Source organism: Polyodon spathula, chromosome 6, assembly GCF_017654505.1.
Source record: "Polyodon spathula isolate WHYD16114869_AA chromosome 6, ASM1765450v1, whole genome shotgun sequence".
NCBI classification, from domain to species: Eukaryota; Metazoa; Chordata; class Actinopteri; order Acipenseriformes; family Polyodontidae; genus Polyodon; species Polyodon spathula.
In genome coordinates, this window is record NC_054539.1 from 24,704,434 (window position 1) to 24,729,433 (window position 25,000).

At 37.9% G+C, this 25,000-nt stretch overlaps 1 protein-coding gene across 1 annotated transcript in view; it reads right to left on the minus strand.

Annotated features, from left to right (window-relative positions):
- Positions 1–25,000, minus strand: part of LOC121317660 (1-phosphatidylinositol 4,5-bisphosphate phosphodiesterase beta-1-like) — a 330,252-nt gene that overhangs the window by 132,005 nt on the left and 173,247 nt on the right. The window contains exons 4-9 of the mRNA XM_041253828.1: positions 24,767–24,904; positions 18,920–18,999; positions 17,738–17,791; positions 15,876–15,951; positions 9,514–9,614; positions 8,229–8,395 (exon numbers count right to left, since the gene is read on the minus strand). Of these exons, the coding sequence (XP_041109762.1) occupies positions 8,229–8,395; positions 9,514–9,614; positions 15,876–15,951; positions 17,738–17,791; positions 18,920–18,999; positions 24,767–24,904 (616 nt within the window). The remainder of the gene's footprint in view (positions 1–8,228; positions 8,396–9,513; positions 9,615–15,875; positions 15,952–17,737; positions 17,792–18,919; positions 19,000–24,766; positions 24,905–25,000) is intronic.

The window sequence follows — 25,000 nt, forward strand, 5'->3', positions numbered from 1 at the left end:
TTTGTTTTCTTTTTTTTTTTTTTTTTTTTTTTCTTTTATTTGTTTTTTCTTTTTTATTTTTCTTTGTCTTTTTTTGTTTTTTTTTTTTTTTTTTTTTTTTTTTTTTTTTTTTTCTTTACTTGTGTCTTTTTTTTCAAAAATGAGTGTTCCCACTTTTTTTTTTTTTTTTTTCTTTCTTGTTATCTTTTTTTTTCTTCTTTTTTCTTTGTCTTTTTTTCCCTTTTTTTGTTTTTTCTTTTTTTCTCCTTTCTTTTTTTTTTTTTTTTTTTCCTCTTCTTTTTTGTTCTTTTCTTTCTTTCTGTGTGTCTTTTTTTTTTTTTTCTTTTAAATTCTCTTTTTTTTTTTTTTTCTTGTTTTCTTTTTTTTTTTTTTTTTTCTTTTTTCTTTTTTTCATTTTTTTTTTCTTTTCTTCCTTTTTGTTTTTTTTTTTTTCTTTTCTTTTTCTTTCTTCCTTTCTTTTTTTTTTTTCTTTTTTTTTCTTTTTCTTCTCCTTTTCCCTTTTCTTTTTTTCCCTTTTTTTTATTATTTTCTTTTTTTTTGAGATAAAAAAAAGGATAAAAGAGAGAAGCGAGAAAAAAAAGAAGAGAGAATTTTTTTTTTTTTGATTCTGTTTCTTTCGAAACAAGTATAAAAGAAGAAAAGAGAAATAAGAAGAAAGGAAAAAGAAAAAAAAATAAAGAGAAGAGAAAGTTTTTTTTTTATCCCTTTTCCCGTTCTAAAACAAAAAAAAAAGAGAAAGAAAGAAAAAGCAGAGAAGAAAAACAGAGAGAAGATATAGTTGGTGGAATTTTTTTTTTCCTCGTTTTTTTTTTCTCCTTTTTTTTTTTTTTCTTTTTTCTCCTGCTTTTTTTTCTCTTTTATTTTTATTCCCCCGCCCCCCCCCCCAAAAAAATAAGGAAAGAAAAGAGAAGAGGAGAAAGACGAATGAAGGAAAAGAACGAAAGAAAAAAAGAAGTACAAAGAACAAAAGAAGAAAAAAAAACAGAAAAAAAATGCAAGATAAGGAAAATAAAAGGAAAAGAAAGTAAGGAGAGAAAAAAGACGAAGTGTGGACAAAGAAGAGAAGGAAGCTGAAGAAACAAGGAAGAAAAAAAAGATAGACGGGGAGAGGATGGTGTTCTTTCTTTTTTTTTATCCTTCTTTAAAAAAAAGAATTTTTTCTTTTTTTTTTTTTTTTTTTTCTTTTACTTACGAGGGTGGGGATCCCAATGAAAAATGAAAGAAAAAAAACCAGTAACAAAAATAAACATAATGAAAGCAACACAAAGAATAAACCAGACAACGACTAAAGAGGGATGTATAAGAAGATAAGAACATAACTGGCGCGCAAAAAGAACAAAAAAAAAGAGAAAAAGAAGAAATGGATAAAGTGGAATAGATAAATAGGAAGAAAAAAAAGTGAAACAAAAGAAAAATGAATAAAGATGAAGAGAGAAAAGAAAGAAGGAAAACTAGGAAGAAGCAGGTTTTTTTTATTTATTTTTTAAAATTTTTTTTTTTTTTCTTTTCCTTCTTTCTTTTTTCTTTCTCTCCTTTCTTTTTTTCTTCTTTGCACACGAAAAAAGGGGGCGGGTGGGAATTTTGTCACGGGATTACGGAGAAGGGAAGTGTCACCAGGAGAGGCCGAGGGAAACGGAGGGAAGTAGGACACCAGGAGGACGGGCCGAGGAACCGGGATGCAGGGATGAACACAACGATGTGTAGGGTAGGAACCCAGGCCCATGGGTGAGCACTTCGGGTGAGGGGGGTGGGGGGGGGGGGTGGGGGGGGGTGCTGCAGGCCTCCCCTCGCCGGAGTGGCCAACTCTTGCTGTCGCCAGCCTCGTACCTCCAGTGTTTACATGCTTCTTACGCAAGCCATGAAGGCGGGGAAATTGGGTGAGGAGCGGAATGAACACAGATGCCCGCGTGTAAAAAACCGAATGGGTCGCAGGGGCCACAGCAGTACCGCCGGCGCAAGGACGAAAAAGGGCGTCATTAATCAAAAGGCCTGGCACGAGAAAGAAATGAAGCATAAGCGCTTTGGGTGGAAACTACGAGCGTACAGAAGACAGCTCCTCCCACCCTCGAGCAGCAGCCAAAAGACAACACAAAAAACGGGAAGATAAATGCTGAAGGGCCGGGAAAATGGAGCAGTTGGCAGCCAGAGGTAAGGGAGTGGGAACCTGCACCGATAACAGGCGGAGGACAGTATCTGGCGTGGGAGAGAGACCGAGGTGCAGAGATGAAACATGGATAAAAACACGGGTGCACCGACACACGAAGTAAGCGCCGGAGCACCTGAACACAGAGTTAGCAAAGACGATGGGTAAAGAAAAGACAAGGGGGAAGAAGGGCAAGAAGTCCCCAGACAGAAAAGAAACGCTCGGAAGGCAAGGGAACGAAAGGGACATGAACCAAGAAGGTGGACAGTAGCTCCTGAGGGGAGGAGCAGACGCACTCACGGCGAGGAGAAAACGACTGTACGTCGGCAGGCTGTGCATAGGCCGAATGGGCAGGGGGGGCCGCCCTGCAAAAGTCACTGCACAGCAGAGCCGGCGGGGGAGTGCAGGAGGCAACGGGCGGAGAGACTGAACCGGCCCTATGGGGGAAGCTGGTGCAGTATCCCCATCGGGACCATATAACACAGGCAGGAAACTAGGTCTAAGCAATAATCGCCCAGCAGGGGCCTGGGGGGTGTCGGGGGCGGTGATACGGTAAACAGATGTGGCAGGGCGCTCAGACAGGTGGCCGGGGGAGGGACGGCAAAGCTCTGGGCTCCAGGAGGCGGGCTACATCAGCCAGCGAGGGTGACACTAGGCAGGAGCAAGACAGGGGGAACGAGGTAATGGGTGTAGCTTTTTAAGGGGAGGTGTGCGGAAGGCGGAAAAGCGGCGAAGAAGGCGGGGACTACAAAAAGCAAGAAGAGAGAGAAGCAGGGGATGACCTGCCATTGGCGAAGGGCGGACACAACACCGGGAAAAGGGGGGTGCGATAATAATGGTAAATTAAGCGAGCGCCAACTACGCCAAGGGCGAGCCGATGGGAGAGGGGAACGTGCAACACGGGTAAGTCAGCAAAAAAAAAAAAAAAGGCAGGACAGGGACGTGAGAAACAAGGAGAACAGTGCAACGGTAGGCGGTAGCCCCTGGAAAAAGTCAAGGCGAAAGTTGCGAGGCGTTAGACCATGGGACTGCGCTTGAATGGCACAGCAGGAGCCTCCCTCCTGGCTTTGTACTGGGACAAGTGATGACAAAACCTGGGGCAGCAAGGAACCCGGCAGAGGCATCAAAGCACTGGGAGGGCGGAGCGCGGGTCACAAAGCAAAAGGAAGACACAGCCCGGGACAACATATTGAGATGTTCAATTTATTAATAAGAGCAAGATTTCAAGATGGTGGCCGCACCTCAAGACTGGATGTGAAAATAGGGATAAGAAAACGAAAGAGACCGGGAGGTGGTGGGTTTCACGCATGTAAGACATGGCTAACGATAGTGAACGCGACGTGGAAAGACGGAAGCAGACCAACAACAGGAGTGGAAATCTTGAATTATGTTAGACTCTAGAAATAAAATATTAAAGAAAAATATAGTTCTGCCCAGGGCTGGTAGGGGAATAAGAGCACAAACGCGCGCGTGGAATTGACTGTGAGGAGTGGTATGGTTGTAGAGCCACACACTAAAAGGCAGGCTCGGGGGCCGGAGTCAACCCATAGGTCAGGACCCGTTAAGCGCCAGATTTGACATTCAACCCCTTTTAAACATTCAGTAGTATGCTATGTTTTACAAACAACCAAGTTTTAAAGTGTTGAATTAAAATTCATTCAGGGAACTCGTGCTATAGATAGAATGTTTATTACAGATTAGACACGATAACACATTTATGCATATTATATGTTCTTGGATAAAGCATGGAACATCTAATACATTTTGGCCTCTCCGCACGATGCTGATATCGACATTTGCGGGCAGACGAAGACAAGAAAAAAAAAAAAAAAAACTACGTGCTAGGGGGAAAACATCTACCCTACTAGGCAGGAGATCGCGGCAGATAAAACAAATGTTGTTGGTTGTGCCCCCAGGTGCTGCATGGTCAAATAATATCCGATATGTAAAAGCAGCTCGCACGAGTCCCTCCCACTTTATGAGTTGATACTATAGCAGGGGTCTGCAAAGTCATGCACCGAGAAGCAGCCACCAGGCCCGCGGCAGCGTGGTGCTAATAATTCCCACACTGGTCCAACCGCCAGCCTTCGCAACTCTTTTTTCTTTCGTAAATTTGGCAAAAGTTTTGTTTTTCCGAGGTCGCAGACAACTGCCAAGACAGAGCGAATATACGACACGAACATCATTGCGTTGAAACAAAACAAAGTCGTACCGAATATGATGTCGTGGTTCACTTATAGACCTAACCGCGACGTCAGGGTTAGTCTTAATCGAGCACCCTGTTTTGCCCAGACGCTCAGGTGCAGGTGCTGACAGTAAGTATAACCAATAGGAGAGTAAAATATCTGCCAAGTTTTACGCAGCTGTCCAATCATAAGCGAGTAGAGCAAGCAGAGGCCATTCACGGTATTCTGCACGAAAATTGAAGGCGTGTTGAGTAACCAAATGGAAAGTGAAAGATCTGACAGCTGTCCAATCATTCCTGAGCAGAGACGGGGTGTTGATATGCTGGGTAAGCACTGAATTTCGCTGACTGTTATTGAGAAAAAAAATACATTTCAGTATGTATAATTGACTTTTCTCTCTATATTTTTTTATTTCACCAGACAACAGAAACACCGTAGTAGATTTAGTTACAAATCCACTTTCTCTGAATAATTGTACTGGAGATGAGCGATCTTTAAAACACAGTAGTGTTGACAAATTTGTCAAATTGAAACAAAGCGAGACACTATCTACACTTTTGTGTTTTAGTTTATTCATTGTTATCTGTGTAAACATGCTATTTAAAAAAAAAAAAAAAAAAAAATTTGCATTGCTTATTTTATGTAAATTATTTAAAGAATAAGCGCAGCACGCACAATTACTACCTGAGACTTGGCATTATATAATACCGGAAGAGTACTGTGGTGTGTGTCCACACCACACACACAACACACACACACACACACACACACACACACACCAATAGTGTGATCAGTCGCATGGGCGTTTGTACGGTTCTGTTAAACAACGGGCCACGGTTTTTACACGAAAACTCCTGGCGAAATGATCTACCAGATAAGATTAAAAAAAAAAAAAAAAAAAAAAACATAACTTTGAGGAACACTGTTCTAGAAAAGAATACTGAAAAAAAACTAAATCCAACACTTATCCTCAAAGGATATGCAAATGAGCTGTATGAACATGTCTCAGAAATCCCATCTGAATGAGCAGCATTACTTTGAACAATGAAATGCATTAATTTTTTATGGTAAATTTGCAAATGTTAAGTAATGGCATAAAGGATCCACTATGAGTAACAGTGGTATGCATAATACAACTTTCTTAAGGGCTTTTATCTTCCTAGGTTAGATGCAGTATATAATTAAAATCAGCATCTGAAATAAAACAAAATGTGTGCATTTGTGTGACAGGACCCTGCCACTGGCTCTTGCGCGGATGTGTGCAGCTGGGATGCATAACAGGATGTTTGTAGGCAACCAATTGAGCAGGTAAGCTTGCATGGCACTGAGCTGATAGGAGGTCCAGATTTGCTGGGGGGCATACTGTACGGCCATTACTACACAGACGCGCTGAGCGAAAGCATGTGGGACCAATTGGTGTTTACATCGAGGAGGAGAGCGTCTGGTCCGCAGGGTGACTACTACGGAACCCTTAAATTGCAAGACAGTGTCTGTGAAGGTTCTGCCCAGCCAGGACTGTCGTAAAGACCTGGAGTCGCTGGGAGGCCGGGACTTTGGGATCAACAGCAGTAGATTAGTTTAAGGGATGTTGATTCCCACCAATATAGAGAGGATAACGTAGTGTAGTAGGTTCCTGGGTGCCTGGCTAGCGCTCACTTTGTCTGGCAGACCTTTATTTTTAGCTTTGTTTTTGTTTTCTTTATTAAATCTGACATTAGGGCTACTATTGCTGATACCCTAGTAGCAGCCCCTGTGTTGTTTATTAAATCTGTGCGCCTGAGCAGCATGTCAACACCCAATACTCTGATTCCGACTCATTATTACTCAGTGACGATCCACGCACGTAACACTTACCTCTTATTCTTGTTCTGTATTCCTACTGTTTCTGCTGTGGGTGTGTACTGTAATTCCCGCTGAATTGTGTTCCCTTCCCGCTCTGTATTACCCACTGTTTGCTTATATAACCCTGGCTCTGTGTCTATGTGTAACTGTAACCTGCGTGTGTGGTGCTGTCTGTGTCTCCCCAGTAATTGGCTGTTGTTTGTCTGTGCCCATTGGTCCTGGTGTGTGGCTGAGGACCAATGGGATGTGTGTAAACTCAGATAACCGATTTGCATAAGGGGCTGCGCCACCAATTATGTGTTGTTCTGAAAGCTGGTTGCTGTGACGTACTGTGGACTCAGGACTGGGTGTTGTGAGAGTGTCCAGTGGTGCTGTAACAGAGCGGTCGACTCTGGTTTGGGTGCTGTGAGAGTGTTTGCCAGTGGTGTGTGCTTAAATAAAAAGGATTTGAAGAACAGGAACCAGTCTAAAAACAAATGTACTGTTAATTTTGGAGAAGGAATTCCTCTGACACTGTTTCATCAGAATCGAAGGGTAAAAAGCTTTAAAATAGTAATAAAATATTTAAATTAGTCCTTTATCATGCCAGTAACAGTGCTAAACGACAGTATGTCATTGGGCGATTTATAAGCACCAATTACCAAAAAAAAATATCACTCATCGTGACGTAATAATAACACGCACTTAGAGACCAATTTTCTCATTAACATATTATTCTTCTGATTCTGTCTTAATGTTATAATTAAATTATAAATTATAATTGTTTACAATCTGACATTCACCTGCAGTATTTTTTTGTTTACAATCTGACAGATACTGCATATCTCCTGCAGTATTTTTTCAGCCACAGAACCTTGTATTTTCGAACAGCCGATTTGTGTTGATAAGTCCATCTTATTTTAGTAATGTCAGTCATGGGGGAGTGAATGTTGGTTTTCTTAACCTCTCCCTCACGTCCAGCACCTTTTAGTAAAGAAGTCCCTTGCTATACAGGCACTGTTATGCCATACTTTCTGAAACGCCTTATGTCCCTGATCATAATCAATTTAGTATGATGCTAGAAATTTCAATACAAAAGAAACCCATTGAAAAAATGATTTTTAAACTGACTGGATGAAAATAAACTCAACAACAGATACAAGCAGCCTACTAAATCATTACAATTAAGAACATGAGTCACAGAAGGTATATAAACATACTCTTCAGCGTTTAAACAAACTGCAATCGATCGATTGGAAAAGGGCAAGAAGCTTTCAGAAATACTGTTGGATTCCACTGGTTCGGAATGCAAGATGTGGACGACAGTATTCTGAATCTTAAGTATTGAATTGCTTTTTGCAAAGAAAAGAAAGTCTGACTCATGCCAAAAAAAAACAAAAACAGTAGGTAGGCTCTGTGTTACTTGTAGCTACCCATATGCTGCAGTTCTCCATGTACATTTAAAAACGATTTATTTCTGTAAAGTGTGTGCAGTATGTGTAAGGTATTGTATAGTATCATAACGTGTTAATGTGGCAGCATGATCTGTTTACTAAGTAGGCTACGGCAAAATAAATGTTTGTTTTTTTTAGCATTGTACAGTATGTGTAATGATGCAGCATGATTTGTTTTGTGTTGCCGGTAGTTATTGGCCAAATTATTCACTTGATTTTACTATTGTGCTGTACAGCTACGGCCGGCCAAACGAATTTGAAAGGCATTTTAAAGGGCACATAAGGACCTTTTATTTTTTGTGTTACATGTTCCCATGTGTTGCTAAAACTGTTTACGTAAGGTGTGTGTATTGTTTTAATTTTTTTTTTTTTTACATTTTGACCACTTTTTTAAACTTTTAAATTGCATTCCCTGCATCAAGATGGCTTCCCATGTACCCGTATGGGCCACTCAGAACTACATTTCCCATCATCCTCCTGCTCACTGGTAAATCAGCTACATACTGTATGCGAGCAGGAGGAAATAAATTAATACATTAATAACTTGATTTTATGCTATTCTTTTACAGGTTTTACCAGATTTATTTATTTATTTATTTATTAAACAGACATGCAAATACTGACCTTTTTTTGTAAAGTTGATATTTGGTTCATATTTCTCTATGAGCTGATGAACTTGTTCCTGCTTGAGGGGTGGGTAGAGTATTTCATTCAGACGTGGGTCCCGTTGTTTTGTGTTTATGAATTCTGTCATCTGATCAATTGAAAGGTAAGGCTTGCTCTTGGCTCCACTAGGGACATGAAATTAGTTATTATGAGTTCCACATTAAGACAGTCTCTGATGAAAAAGCACCTCTGCTGGAAATACGGCTATAGACAAGGCATTTAACGTGATTAAGAAACTTCAAAAACAGTCATGATGTGAAATATCAAGTTAGTTTCATCTCTTTTTCCACATTTGTGTAGTTTAGATTATGCTTTACATCTGTGATAATGTTGTTATATATTTTGACAAATATTTATTTTACGTAGAACCATGAAAGTCACGAAAACAGCTACATTATCATATTACAGATGTGACCCCAATCTACATATGAACAAAACCCCCAAGACTTCACATTCAATTTCTGTAATCCTGCCATGTCTTCTCTACAGTGTTCCCTTGCCTTGAGTCAATCTTGAATAGCTAGAATACAGTGAGCTCTCATAGACATTCACAGAAGGTGAAGGGTTTTGGTCACTATCATGAAGTCATATAATAGCCACGTCACATGCATTAATAAAATAGTTGGTGACTATTAATAACAAGGTTTAAGCGGTTTATATCAAAATCATTTTTGTAACACACAATTTGAGAGCTTGTTATAAATGCATGTTCTAAATAATGTAAATGTTTCTTATAATTTAATAGTTAAAAATGGTATAACACCGCATTGGTATTGCCTGTTGTTAACAATTGTACAGAAGGACCACATGCAAGCACATTTAGATGTTGCTTTGCAGACAATGTTATCAGACTGCACTGTATTCAGAAATTATCTTTTTTCGGTTTTACCAAAAAAACTGTTTGTTTCTCTCATCTTGGTAAGTGAAGACATTTTTTAAAAATCTACTGATTCATGTAGATGTAGATATTTTAAATTTAAGAACTCTTTCCTCAGAAGAGAAAGCCATATTGCTAAAATAAAATAAAAATGAAGTCATTCTTAGGGGAGACCACGCTCACGTCTACCTATTTTAGTCAACTACTTTTTATTGATGGGTAAACATGATTATGGGCTTGAGACTAATTTTATTGCATTGCTTTTCATAAAAGCTGAATTTTAATTACCAATATGGTGTTTTATTCAGAATGTCCTTCATTATATATTTTTCATAGAAAAACAAAAACAACACATCATATTCTTACATTTCAGAAAAAATGTTGTCAATTTCTGTCCGAGGGCATATATTGTTTAGAAATACACGATATACTTCAGGTGTGAAATCTTCTTGAGGAATGGAATCATTCTGTAAAAGACAAAGAAAAACATAAATGTTTTTGGGTTACACTGAGACCTGCAATATACAGCCAAGCCCCTTTTATCAGTGATTATCCATGCTGGGTGCCGTGCTCTACTACTAAAGACAAGAGTCATCAGAGGAAGATACTGCAGCTGCAGCAACACATCTGCAAGACTTCATTTCTCAATATGAGTAGCAGGGACATACCATATTCCTTCAAATTTAAGACGCACTTTTTAAATCAATTTTTTCTAAAAAATGCCCTGCGTCTTAAATTCGAGTATAGTGATGCGTATATTAATATATATAAAAATCGTCAACAAAAGATGTGAATACCCGAGTACACAAACAGCAACGTGACTGGCTGCCGAGAAAAAACGAACAAAAACGTCACTGCCTGATCTTGAATCACCCATGACATACAGGCAGCCATTTTCATAGAACAGTCATTAGCTTCCTAAGGAATTCGAAGATAAGCTTTTACAAATTAACCTTTTTTGTTATTGGGCTCTATTCCAACAAAAAGTACCAGCATGGACAGATCGGAAATGCTAATTAGACCACCATATTTTGCAACATGCCAAGCAATACCACAGTTCACAAAAAGGGAGGTATGAGTAATCATGACTGGAAATGAGAAGCAGCTCATAACTGTAATGCTCTGTGTGACAGCAGACGGCCACAAACTGCCTCCATGTGCTTAATTGAGGTTATATATTTGTAAATGCAGCTTTATTTTATATTAAATTTTAATGAATACGGCAACAACCTTCTGTATTTAAAGAAGAAATCTTTGAAAACTTTCAACACCAAGTAACATTGTAAAAACTCAATCCTACAATAACTAATTAAATAGCTTCAGTGTATTGTGTGGAAATGTCACAGAACAATTATTGTATATAAGGGCAAAAACAAAGATTAACTGGTGTGCTTTGTTCAATGGAGACTTTTAGTCAGTTTAACATTTGGAGTGGAGAACATTAATGCTTCTTGACTACACACACACACACACACACACACACACACACACACACACACATATACAGTGCATTCAGACCCCTGATCAGTTCTCTCATATTACCGAATTACAAATGGTACATTGAAATTTCGTTCTGTTTGATATTTTTAACACTGAAACTCAGAATCAATTATTGTAAGGTAACACTGGTTTTATGTTGGGAAATATTTTTAAGAAAAATAAAAAAATGAAATATCTTGCTTGCATAAGTATTCAACCCCTGTGCTGTGGAAGCTTCCAGTTAGCACCGATGAAAGAAATTGCCCTAACGAGGACACAATTACCTTACCATTGGCCTCCACCTGTGAACCATTAAAGTTGCTGTCACATTTTCTGGATAAAAACCCCACTGTTGAAGGATCATTGGTAAGGCTGTGAATCTGAAGGAAAATGAAAACAAAAGAGCATTCTACAGAAGTTAGAGATAAAGTAATACAAATGGATAGATTAGGGAAAGGGTACAAAATAATATCCAAGCGTTTGGATATCCCAGTGAGCACAGTTGGATCAATAATCAGGAAGTGGAAGCTGCATCGCACCACCCATGCACTGCCAAGAAAAGGCCGTCACTCAAAACTCAGTGCTCAAACAAGGAGGAGACTTGTGAGAGAATCCACAGAGAGGCCAACAATCACTTTGAAGGAGCTACAGAGTTCAATGGCTGGGAGTGGAGTAATGGTGCACCAGTCAACCATATCAAGAGCTCTGCATAACACTGGCCTGTATGGGAGGGTGGCAAGAAAGAAGCCGTTACTCAAAAAGTACCATCTGAAAGCACGTCTGGAGTTTGCCAGAAAGCATGAAAGTGACCCAGCTGCGATGTGGGAAAAGGTTTTGTGGTCAGATGAGACCAAGATAGAGCTTTTTGGCCAAAACTCAAAGCGCTATGTGTGGCGCAAACCTAACACTGCCCATGTCTCAAGACACACCATCCCTACAGTGAAGTATGGTGGTGGCAGCATCATGCTGTGGGGATGCTTCTCATCAACAGGGACTGGGCATCTTGTTACAATTGAAGGAAGAATGGATGCAGCAAAATACAGGAAAATACTGCAAGAGAATCTGCTTCAGTCCGCTAAAAAACTGAAGCTTGGGAGGAAATTCACCTTTCAGCAGGACAATGATCCCAAGCACAAGGCAAAGCAACATTGGAGTGGCTCAAGAACAAAAAGGTGAATGTCCTACAGTGGCCCAGTCAAAGTCCTGATCTCAATCCCATTGAGAATCTGTGGCACTATTTGAAAATTGCGGTCCACAAGCATCATCCAACCAACCTGAACAACCTGGAGCAAATCTGCCAAGAAGAATGGGCCAAAATCACTCCGACACTGTGTGCAAAGCTGGTACATACTTACCCCAAAAGACTTAAAGCTGTTATTGCAGCGAAAGGTGGCTCTACCAAATATTAATGTGTGGGGGTTGAATACTTATGCAAGCAAGATATTTCAGTTTTTTATTTTTCTTAAAAATACTTCCCAACATAAAACCAGTGTCACCTTACAATAATTGATTCTGAGTTTCAGTGTTAAAAATATCAAACAGAACGAAATTTCAATGTACCATTTGTAATTCGGTAATATGAGAGAACTGGTCAGGGGTCAGCTCTGGAAAAAATCTCTGGAAAAAATTAAGAGACCACTGCAAAATTATCAGTTTCTCTGATTTTACTATTTATAGGTATGTGTTTGGGTAAAATTATAATTTTGCAGTGGTCTCTTAATTTTTTTCCAGAGCTGTATATACATACACACATACACGCATATACACAAACATAGTTTATCAGTATATTTTATCCACCCTTTTATCCATCCTTGGAAAGCACAAATAAAATAAAACAAAATAAAACCTGTTTCCAGCTTATAACCATATCACAAATCCTAGATTTTCTATGTGATACAGAAAACATGGGAAAAATATATATTGCTGTTATTTAAAATAAAAAAGAAAAGGCAAGTGATACTGTATGACATTCACACATTTGCTTGTCATGTTTTTCATTAATTCAGATCCTCTTATAGTAGTTACCAAATTTAGATTCATCATGATGTTATGAAGCTTTCCTTTGAAGAGAGTTGAGGTTTATATTGAAATTAGCTTTTCACAGTCAGTTCAACATTCAGCAAGAGAATGATTAAGGTACAACTATGTTATATATCCTTGATGTTATATTTTGTTTCCAAAGACAAGCGAACTAGAGTGCACTCAAGTGCTCCCGGGTTAGCATGAATTTTGCAAAACTCGAGTTGAGGCTAAAAAATGGCTGTATGGCAGGGTTTCTTGAGTTTCTTGAGTTATTACGTGAGTTGGACAAGTCTCACTCATTTTATCGTGAGAGGAAGCCAGATAGTAACCAGGTAACCAGATTACTGTATCATAGTTATTGACACTGTAACATTGTTTTCATCACGACAATAGATAGTTTTCCAGAAAATTCACTGCAGATTGTCTTGTGATATTGGATGGTGTCCTTAAATCACATCTAATCTGTCATAACAGCGGAATGTTTTGTGATCGTTTCAGCTTTTGTTATTGTGGTATTTGATTTTTATCCTGCATTGAAGCGCATTCCTACTCACACACATAAAAAGTAGAACTTGACTTATATTTTGAAACACTTTTTGATTTTGAAAAGATTCTTGAAGCTGACTTGGAATGACCCAATCTCCCCAAACAGTAATCAGTGACAGTGTTTCATCATGATTCTGTCAATTCAATCTGTCAATTTAATAAATCATTAATTTCATTCCATTGGTGGGTGTCTCATTTCTGGAAGTAATATGCAAAACACTAGGATTATTTTAGATCATTTTATTGAACTGTAGGATTAATAACATATATTTCAAATCAGTTATGCTTGCTGCCTTTACTGTCACCACAAAGCTTCACAAAAATGCATGTTTTTTGACAGTGACAGCCGGTGTGATTGTAAGTCTTGATTCTGCAAATCTAGCTGTACTTGACTGAAAGGCAAAGAGCGCCAATAGAACCAATTCTTGGAGACGTGAAAAAACACACCCACACATATCTTTCTATTCAAGTGGAGAATTGCCAGTGTTTTCATTTCTGTCTAAGTGTCCAAAAATCACATCCTGCAGGCTTGAATATTCATTTCAAGGTTCAATGCTGAGCGATTAAAGACCAATAACAGCCCAGGAGGAGATTAGTTCAAGAAATTTAGACAAAATATGGAGTGTGGAAAGGAAATCTGTGGGGTTACTGATGTGTCTGACCCACTGAACAATTAGCTGTGGAGCAATGCACCAGTTCTAATCTGCTTTCCATTTGCATTGGCAATAAAATGTAAGCGTTATTTGACAACAGCAGCAGAATGACCTTTTTATAAAATGGCTTACAGAACCTGGAAACTCTGGCTTGGTGCAGCTGACAACAAAACAAAAGCCTACTATATTAAATACTTGGGGGGGTTGTCTTGACAATGAAGAATAGCTGTTTGTCTGTGGAGGTCACTTGGTTTAAGAAGACAATGCTACTGGTGTACAAATGATGAGCAAACATTGGTCAATGCTCCAGCCTTCACTTTTTTTCTCAAATAAAATTAAATAAAAACTCAAGTCCATCTATAATAAATGTCTTTGCATGCGTAGAATTCTTGTATCCAGGTAAGAACAGTAATTAATCAATGCTTTCTGATCAACACCATGCATTTATTGATGTTTCGGTGTCTGAGGTGTATGCTACACAAAAAGAGACATCAGCTTGTCAATACTTATTTAATTAGAGACAAAGTAGGAAAGTAAAGTCTATAAATACTCTAAATAACTACTGCCCTATCATTCTATTTTTAGAAAGTGTGCTGTAAAAGATTTGGTAAAGGAAGTAATCATCCAGGATGGGTGAACTGTAGTGTTCACTGGAATTCTGAGTTCAATGTTTTAATAACACCCATTCACTCATCTGAAAAAAAAAAAACACTGCTAATTTAAGTGACATTTATCATGCTATTCAAAAACACAGCCAGTATTGACATGGCAGACTCAATAGATAGCTATTATAGAAATATATTTATGGGTTAGTTAAGTATGATGCGTTTAATGGGTACTGTGACAAAAATACAATGATTCTTGGTGGTAAATCTCCCTCCTGACCTGTGAGGGCACTGTCTGGAAGGGGTCATCCATGACAGCATAAAGGGGGACGGAGAATCGTAATCTGTTCCTTCGCTTGGTTTAAAAACTATTCAACCGTAAGGACTGTGAGAGACCCCGTGAGAAATAATAAAGAGACAATTGTAAATGTTTTGTTTTGTCTGTAATTGTCTTGTTGTGTATTACTAGACGGCTAAACACAATTCCAGAGATGTCACCAAGGGCCAGCACAAACCCGGAACAGCACTGCACCATTGTCTTTAAATAAACTGCTATCACCCACCACAAGCACTACTGCACGCACCCAGGACAGGTGACCGATTTAGTATTATTGTGGGGCGGATATTTGTGTTTATTGTTTGGGATTGTGACCCGTTGTTATTTACGCCATGCAGTACACATTGTTGTGTATTACCAGGGTCTTATTATTTGGTCGCCAGACCTGGATAAAATAAAACACCTTTCCAACTGGATTATAACCCTCCTTGTTTGTTTATTGTGCACTGCATCACTCTTGCACCTGTACACAATCAACCACTTTGCCACAGGTACATTTAGTAACACACAACTTAGGCACATCTTCAAGTTTGAGTTGTGGTACAAAAAGCCTTGATAAACGCTCCCTTTATGCTGATTGTGAAATAATATATATTTAATATAAATATTTCTGTTGTAGAACTGGTTTGATGTTATACAAATATTAACTACATTTAAAAACGTATACTCACTTACTGTGCCAATTTGAAACACAGATGCCCAAGCTTAGGATTCATTCCTAGATTTATCAAACTGAAATCTGTCTATGGCCCCCTGCATGATTTACACTTGCCTCAAGTGATCAGTCGTGTTTGGGAGCTGCATTTATTTCTATGATGACAACCTAAGCTGAACATGACCATGTTTAAGCTTTCTGAATTTGGCAACAAATCCCAAGCCAACAGGGTCGCTGCATGCACTCTCAGCAAGATAATGTAGTTAGTGCCAGTGTGGTCAAATCGAATGACGCTTGGCAGATGTATGTAATTACTGTCAAGGTCACAGTAATGTGCATAGCTTTGGTAGTTTGCTTTCCCGGGATGTTAAAAAGACAAGACAAAGAAAAAAGGACAGAAGGATGGAAAGAAGATAATAATGAGTCCTTACCCTGCCAGAAGGAAGGCCACAGGACTCTAATGCTGTTTCAACTCTCTTTCTGTCTGCTGAAAACATCCGAAAGATACTATATGGGGGAGAAAAAAAATGTAACTGCTTTTTAAAGAATAAAAAATGTTTAATACAAATACTCCCAAGAAAGGACACCCAATTGTAATGTAAGGTACTCTGTTGAGGAATGTACAGTATTATAAATCTTCCTGTAATACGTCAAAGCTTTTATATACAGTAGACAGGAATTAAAGTAGGCCTTGCAATTGCAAAGTGACATTAGTGGTGGTATGTTTTACTTATAACAAAACTAAATGTAGGCAGGTTTATTAGGGCAATATAATATTTGCTTATAGAGAAACATGGGGGTGAAAATAATGCAAGAATAAAATTACTTCCATGTAAAGTATCATACATGAATTGTTTTTTTATGGAATACTCGGTTCGTCTTTTGATCTTTACCACTGACATACTTATAATAACACATGCCCAGAACAAGAACAGAAAAAGTTGCCTGGTGTGAGTGTGCTACGATACAGTGCTATTAAGTTGTCACACAAACAATAGCACCCACTGTTAGCACAACTGTTCAATACATTTTCCAGGAGCATGTAAACAGCTTGTAATCTGCTGATTTCAATGGTTGTGCACAAATTGTTGTGCTGCAGAGTATCTGTGGTAATGTGAGCACTTTCACTGCAAGACGTGATATTCAATTGCTTTATGGTCCATTACTTTAAGCCACACAGAGTACAATACAGAATAAACACACTGGAATAAAGAAAAAAATATATAAAACTCATTCCACTGCTAAAGTGCATGCGATTATGACTTTCTATGTTTACATTGGTTAATTATTTTAGGAAACAATGCAAGTAAACTCACTGTTATTGAAACCAAGAAAAACAAACACAGTTTCTGGTGGGTTGGTTAACTTGGTACCTGATACTTGACTAGGTACCTGATACTTTGAGTAAGGAAACTTCAGTTCCATGTCTGCCTTGAACACCATATAACACAGATTGTGTTTACTCAAGATAACACTTGTATTTGCATTTATTTCATTCACAGTCACATGATTCAAGCACAGTTTGTTTATCAACCATGCTATATTTTTTATTGAAATATGATTACATTTCAGTGTATCTCTGTATAAAGATAAACAGGATATAGTACACAGTGAAAAAAAAAAAAAACATTTTATTTTATTAAGGTCCCAGTGCAAGTGACCAAAATGAGTTGTCAATTACACACCAAAAAAACAACTGTCCATTGTGTTAAAGAAGCCAATGGTCATCAGTTCTTAGAAAGCAGACAATTAAATTAAACCGTACAAAAAAGAATAACAATGCTAATGAAAACTTTACAGTACAAGCTAATAGGCTTCCTATTGATTTTGCGCTTATAAATATGGGGTGGTACCATATAAAGTCATGGGATTCACGGATGCTTTTCAAAATAATATAACATTGCTAATGGAATATGAGAAGAACGACATCGGTTTAGTTTTACATTTAGCTTGCTTGAGTTCAATACTTCTCACTGTTTAAACACAGCTGAACCCATTGCTTTTACACAGCAGTTCATGTTTTATATATTTTTTTTTTTATATTTAAACATCTTCTTAAAAGGGTGCTAATAAAAAGGGTTACTATGTAGAAATCTTTTTTTATTATTATTTCTGCATTGCTTAATGAGCTGTCGTTCTATTTTGTGGTTTTTACTATTCTCTGCTCTGAGATGAAAACAGTTATATGAATGCTAATGCTAAATCAGTCTGAGAAGTGGCTGATACATAAGTATAACTGCAATTTACAAGGTAAGAACAACATTTTTTTTTTACCTTTTACTTGAAAACTTACTTTTTTAATGGAATTCGTCCTTCTGGATTAAGCTGCAATTTAAGTTTTGTGTATCTGTCGGTAGAAAAGAAAATATTTCTAAATAAGATATTGTTTATCATTAATATAATCATGCTTATTTCGTCTAGTCACAGTAAATCATGTTTTTACGTCAGCCACCACCCACTACTCTATTCACAGAAAGACAGTCCAGGACAGAACCCTGAGGCCATATGCCTCCACTAAAAACTGTGATAAACAGCCTTATATTCGGCAAACAGGCTGAGAAAAAAAAAAAAAAAACACGTCCATAAAAAGTTAAACATAGCACAGCAACAACATTCTATAATTGGAGTGGTAAGCCTTGATGTAAATGATTAATTAACATTAATTAAACGTTTTGTAATTAGGGCTGTCAATCGATTACAATTTATGATCTGTTGATTTTGGGCGTGAATTGATTAATCTGTAGATTAATCTATTAATCGGAGCAGCCCTATTTATTACTAATAAATGTGTAATGGGTCATACATTTCTAATTCAATGGCGAGCACACAATATATTTTGATAATTATACTTACCAGATTACCAAATTACTAATACAAGAATGTATACTTGAATTTATGATTTATACTTTTATTATAATATAAGTTATGAATAATGCTTTTTCATATAGTACCTTTAGCAATTCGATTCACATTCTGTTTAATCATCACAACTTCCTTTGATTCCATCAGTTGTTAAATGTAAGGTGCCCATATGGCTCCGTGTTCAGGGGACAGTTTGGGACAGTTCAGGCTTTTCAGTTCACAACCCAATGCATTCTGGTAAGTGTAGTCCTGCTTCTCTTAGAGGTAAAAACGGTATCTGAGACAGGTAGAATGCATTGGGTTGTGAGATGAAACGCCTGAAACTGTCCAGCAGAACACAGAGCAATATGGTCAGCTTAGTTAAATGTAACCAATGAAATACATTTAATGAGTGGCCCATATTTACAACTTGTCTCATATGGAATTGCTAAAGGAATTCCTTTGAATGGACAAATATTATTTAAATGTAGCTTTGCAAAAACAAGGGTATACCATAAACAGTTATTATCAAGTACAACCACTTTTATTATGTTGCATAAAAGTTATATCTAATGTCAGCAACATAACAAATGCCCTTTAAAACTTAATATATAAACATAGTATTTTTACTTACACTTTTTCTAGTGAGGCTTCTCTAAACATGTTCTGTGCCAACAGGTTTGTTGCCAGAATGAATAGCTCATCTGCCCACTCCTGGAATAACGTGAACAAAAGTTTACTTAAGCAAAAGTTTAACAACATTGAACCTTTTAAAATGCTGAACTACTTCCAGGGAAGTAATATAATGGAAAAAGGCCAAGGACATCTGGATAATATCTTTGCACATGAACCATTCACCTACTGCACATTCTGGACCATTCACAGCATTTAGAGCAATGACCATTATCGGGTCATCAAGTAAATCACTGCAACAAACTATAGATAAAATCAACCTACATATTGGTATTAGAATATTCATTACTTAAAAGTACCCTTGCATATCCTAGCAAGTCCCGAGAGACAAATAAATACCTACATGTCTTCCTTGTAAATAATGTGATATGATATACGTATGAAAAATGGTAGAAAGAAATAACAGCAATAGGTTATTAATGGATTTAATGGCTGCCCCATTAAGGCACACTTAAATCAGGGATAACACTGTGAGCTGCTTTTAGTAAGTGTAAAATATTAAGTAAAAATCATGCAAATTTATTACCAGGAAAATGTTTTCAATTGATGTAATCTATTGCACAATGTAATCTAGTATGGGATCATCCCACATTTTCTCTGTTCCCCTGGCTCTAGCATCCCTCTGCTTCACTGAATAACCCAAAATATATAAACTTAGATAAAGACCCCTGCCAAGCGTATCACTGACCAAATTCATTTATAAATGGCAAGCACAAAGCAACAAGGTGCAAGAGAGTATCAAAACAAATTCCCCGAACATAGAAACAAACTAACCCCCAAATAATAATGTTCACGTGTAAAATCTGTAAATCTATAGATTAACCGGTAAATTGTAGATTTACCAGCTCAGCAGTCAATTTATAAAATAACTAAGGAGAATTTGGAAATACAGTAATGTCAGGGAGATTAATGACAAAAAAAAAAGACTTCTGTAAGTTCTTTTACGTACTGTGCTTGGGTAAATTAAGTAATTTATTATTTATTTTTCTTAAAATCTAGCCTTAGGATTGTGTTGTATTGTTGTATTAATCTTTCTAAACTTCTCTGCATCCCTTTGCATTATTATTATTATTATTATTATTATTATTATTATTATTATTATTATTATTATTATAGTAGTCCTATTTAAAAGCCCATAATTGGACTGTCCAACATAGAGGACTACTCCAACCGTCAAATGACGGCTGGAGAGAAGAATTCAAATTAGCATCCTCAAGGGGGGGTGGTACAGAGCACGCCACCCAGAGCCCACTGGTCGACAAAGGCCGACATGTCGCCAGCAGACTCCGCGTGGGCGTGCTCTAACTTAATCCGGGACCGGACCAGGGCCCTGAACATGGCTCCGCAGTCAAAGAGACCCTCCCCGGCGATCTTACGCTTCCTGGTCTTGTAGATGGCCAGTCTAGCAAGAGCCAGAAGCAGATTCACCAGGAGGTCTCTCATCTTGGTGGAGCCACGAACAGGGTGCCCAAAAATGAGAAGGGTGGGGGAGAAATGCAGCCAGAACTGCAGCACAAGGTTCTTCAACAGAAAGAAGAACGGCTGCAGCCTGGCGCACAAATAATAAATATGAACTACCAACTCGGACTGACCGCAGAAAGGGCATGCGGCGTCCGAGTCTGTAAAGTGATGCAGGATCTCTCCTGACGCGAGCGCTCCATGCCACACCCTCCATCCCAGGTCCCCAGCTCCCCTAGGGACCAGCGGGGAGTACAGGGCCTCCCACTGGGGACCAACGCCCTCCGGTGGTCGGAGGGGCTCCCACCAAGCGATGTCTCAGTGGGAGATGAGGGCAAGGAAGTGGAGGGTGTGGAGCACCATCGCGTACAGGGTCCTCCTCGACGCAGATCGCAGGGGGGTCGAGGAGAACTGCGAGATCCTGCTCAGGTAGTTCTCGAGGAGAGGCCGAGGGGTGGTCTGTGCCTTGGGTTCGATCAGCAGGACCGGAGAGCTGGGGGTAGGGGAGGGAAACCTGCTCTCCAGTCCCGAGGAGCCCCTCGAGATATCTGACAGTCTGGGTGCAACGGTGCTTTGCACTCCTGGATCGCTCGGCGGGCCGTTCTGACGGTCCCCCGAGCTGCCCTGGCAACCAGCGACTCGGGAGTCAGCCACTCCGAGTGGTCGTGATCCAGGAGATCCCAGACTCTGGTCACCTTGGCCGAGATCAACAGTCTCCGCACCGAGGGGGACTCCAACGCCTGCACACCTAGGTGGGGGTTGTGCAGCAAGGGCTCCAGAAGGAGTCCTTCGACCTCAGTTGGAACGGCGTCTTAGTTGACTGAAATCATTAGTCGTAGTTGTCGTAGCAGTATTATAATAATAATAATAATAATAATAATAATAATAATAATAATAATAATAATAATAATAATAATAATAAATGTACATTTTTAGCAGAGATCATGTATTAATGTTTTGTCCTATATATAGACATGATTAGAGACAGATTTCTGGTTTTATTTATAATGATTTTATCCCCCTTGTCTCTTGCTTTATGTAAAAAAAATTTTAAAAAAGCACTTTCTCAACTTTATTTTAAATCAAAATTTACCATAGGGCAAACATTAGGTATGGTAATAATGACATCTCTTCAGCAAAACTCATGCCTCTGCTAAGTGTGATTTAGTGTTATTAAGTTGAACTAATTTTAAAAAATCATACAGTTTGTTGCGTCATTTTTTATTGTGAATTGTTGTTGCTTGCATGACAAAAGAGATCGTTTACTACCATCTCCTTAGATATTTTATATATTGACCGCTGAGCTGGTAAATCTGTATACCGGTTATTTTATACATTGATTGCTGAGCTGAAAAATGTACACATTTTCCTGGTTAATCTACAGAAAAAAAAATCTAAAATCTAAAAAAAAGACAATGAACAGGTGTTAAGGTTCACACTGCAAGTGAATTTGATGAATAATCAAATAATAAGAACGTATATTAAGTCAATATTAGAATCTTAAATATAATTTTTTTCTTGATAATTCAGGAACATTGAATTAAACTGTAGATAATGAACTGCAAAAAAGAATGGAAAATGTGTTTCAATAGGGTATGTTTTTTTTATTATTAGTCACTGTCAGAGTCTAAGACTTGTATCGCTCACTTGGTTGGTGCTACCTTTGGTGAAGGATGATTGCAAATCTTTACAGAGACAGATTTGTTACGTCTGCACACACTAGACCACAGCTGGGTCTGAAGAAAATCCAGCAGATACACTGTCATTTTCCAGAATGCATGTGAGAACACAGGAAATGGTCCATGATTCAGCTCTGTCCTTTGTTTCACTTGTCTGCCTTTTTAACCATTCTGTTTATATTAAAGATTTGATATGACCTTGCATACAATTGAAAATACCTGTTTTTGGTTCAGATATATATCTTTGTTTTAATCTGTGTTTTCCTCCCTTGCTAAATCCTTCATTCATTAACACCAGAAACTAGTAGACTCCATATTAGTCTTGCCAAGAATAACCATAGGATGTTTGATTTTTGGCCATCGATGCAACAACCTATACAATTTGTTTGAATGAAGATTAAGCTAATAAGTTAAAACTGGAAAAATGTTCATAGGTTAAATTAACAAATGTTAGTTTATGTGTTTGAAAGTTTGTGTTATGTCAAAATGAAAATGAAAAATTACTAATATTAATGAGTCTGCATATTCAGTCGATCACTCCCAGCTAGTCATTTCTCCAGGTTTTACTATGAACTTAGTCACATCTGAGCTTATAGATCACAAGCACAGGTGGCCAAACTCCAATTAAAGCCATGAATGGATCTGGCTGCTATGCAAATGGAGTCTTATTTCCTTCCCTGCTGATTCAGAGTACTGTCACAGACATGTACCCATCCATGTCACCTTGCAATACAAAACTGTTCAAAATATCCTTCTTTTAGAAATGTTCTTTTGGCTGATATTCAAACACACTTTCTATAAAGTTTTCCTTTACTTTTAGAAGAAAAAAAAGGTATTTCCGCTTCAGAAACTATGTTCTTCAGTGGAATATTTACTTTTCTGTTTTAAGTCTGGTAACCAGGAAGATATTTGGTCAAATGAGAGTGCTATCAGGAATTAAAAAGGTCACACATTCATTTCACATTTGCACTAAATTTAAACTCAAACTGAGATTCATGTGTGAAATTCTGAAGCTCAATCTCAGTCTGAAAGATGATTACAGTGATAACCACTTGCACCAGCACCATACTATAATAGTTAGTATTTTATTTAACAATAATTTTTTACTTCAGAGTATACTATGATCATAACCATGTGGATTGGACTTGAGGCAAAAAGCTACATAAATTGTGATATATAACTTTACTAATATTATACAGTCGGCACCTTGTAGTCTGAATACTGGTAATCGGGATGTCTGCTTAAATGGGATACAACTCTGGGAGATGGTTCTTCCCAATGCTATTTATGTTGTTTAATTGGGACATCACTTTGTTTAATTGTGAAACAGTATTTTCAAATGATGAACGGAGATCGCTTTTCAGAGCAAGCCAGTTTCGCGTAGCATAGTGCAGTGAGTGTGATTACCCTGACTTGCTCAAATTGGGTAATGCATATTAAACTTTTGAAGGAGCTGGAGTCTTCAATATCACAGGTAACTTGCCTTGTGATTACATTCTTTTTCATTTCATGTAGAAATAAAAAAAAATAAAAAAAATTGCGATTCTTTTTGTTTAGGAATAAAAAAAACAATTGACTTGTATTTTTAATTATGTATTTAACATTTAATCATAATGTGATGTGATTTTATTCTTTTTCTCTACATTTACAAAAAAAAAAAAAGTGTGACGAATGTTACAAAATATTTTTACTCATTGCTTTTATTTAGATTTTCCTCCATGAGTGCAACAATAGTTTGGTTTTGGCAACCATTTTGTTACTGTTGTTAAGGAACAACTGCTCATGCTCAGAAAACCCTTGGGTCTTATACACACACACTCAGGTTAGCACAACGACCGTATTAACAACTGCGCTCACTGCGGTTGTTTGTTGTACACAAATGTCTTTCATTACTGAAGTGAGTGCACTCCCTGTTTAACATCTGAAATAGGACCACCATTACACGAAATTTGTTAGATTTGTGTGGCAGCAGCATGGAGGCTCTGCTTCTGTTTATGCTTTTGGAAGAAAATACAGTATGTAATCGATCGAGAGCTTGTCAAGTGTAGCTATGCTCTTTTCTGCAAAACCAGAGGAGATGCCATTTTGCTTTTTCTGCACTGCTAAATACAGTGGTGACGATCTGCAGTACCTTGACGGTCGATCGAAACATTTGGGCAATCTTCCGACCAGAAGGCTGGTGGAAACAACTTCAGTGGTTTCCAAATTACTTGATTAAAAACGTACACGTCTAAGGACTCACTACTTGTTCCGAACAGGATTAACTAGTGTGGCTGTCGCTGCATTTTGTAATAGAACTGTGTGTGTACTCAAAAAAACGTATTAAGAGCAAAAGGTGCAACCACATATGTGTACGTGACAGAATAGCTCATGTTAAGCAATCACCCTCTTTCTGTCATTGGAGGTGCAGCAGCACAATCTAAAAAAAAAATGGTTACCTGACCTTCCTAACAAAACAATAGACAAAAACAAAAATCCCAATGCTATAATCGATCTTTGTATCGCACTGTATTTATCAATAAAAAAAATTAGTTTTGAGATTAACCTTGTTTTATAATTTTTTTTACACTCACACCAACTATTCAAATCAACAGATAGATGTTGTATTTTATTTATATGCAGTTACATTTCATATACAAGAAACTCAGTACCTTTGCAACGTCCTCCTGAAATGCCATGAAGTTTAGGTAGGCGATATTAACCAAGTCAGGGCCGTAGACCACAGTGAGCATTTTGTTTTCCAGCCGCCCCCCCAGATTCACTTCCAGCAATTCTCTGAGCTTTGCATCCTGGGGACAAAAGGAAACACGATTAATTACTTTGGGGAATAAACACTAATCAGTTTTATTTTCAGGTGTAGATATTTTTTAACTGCTTTAACAGCA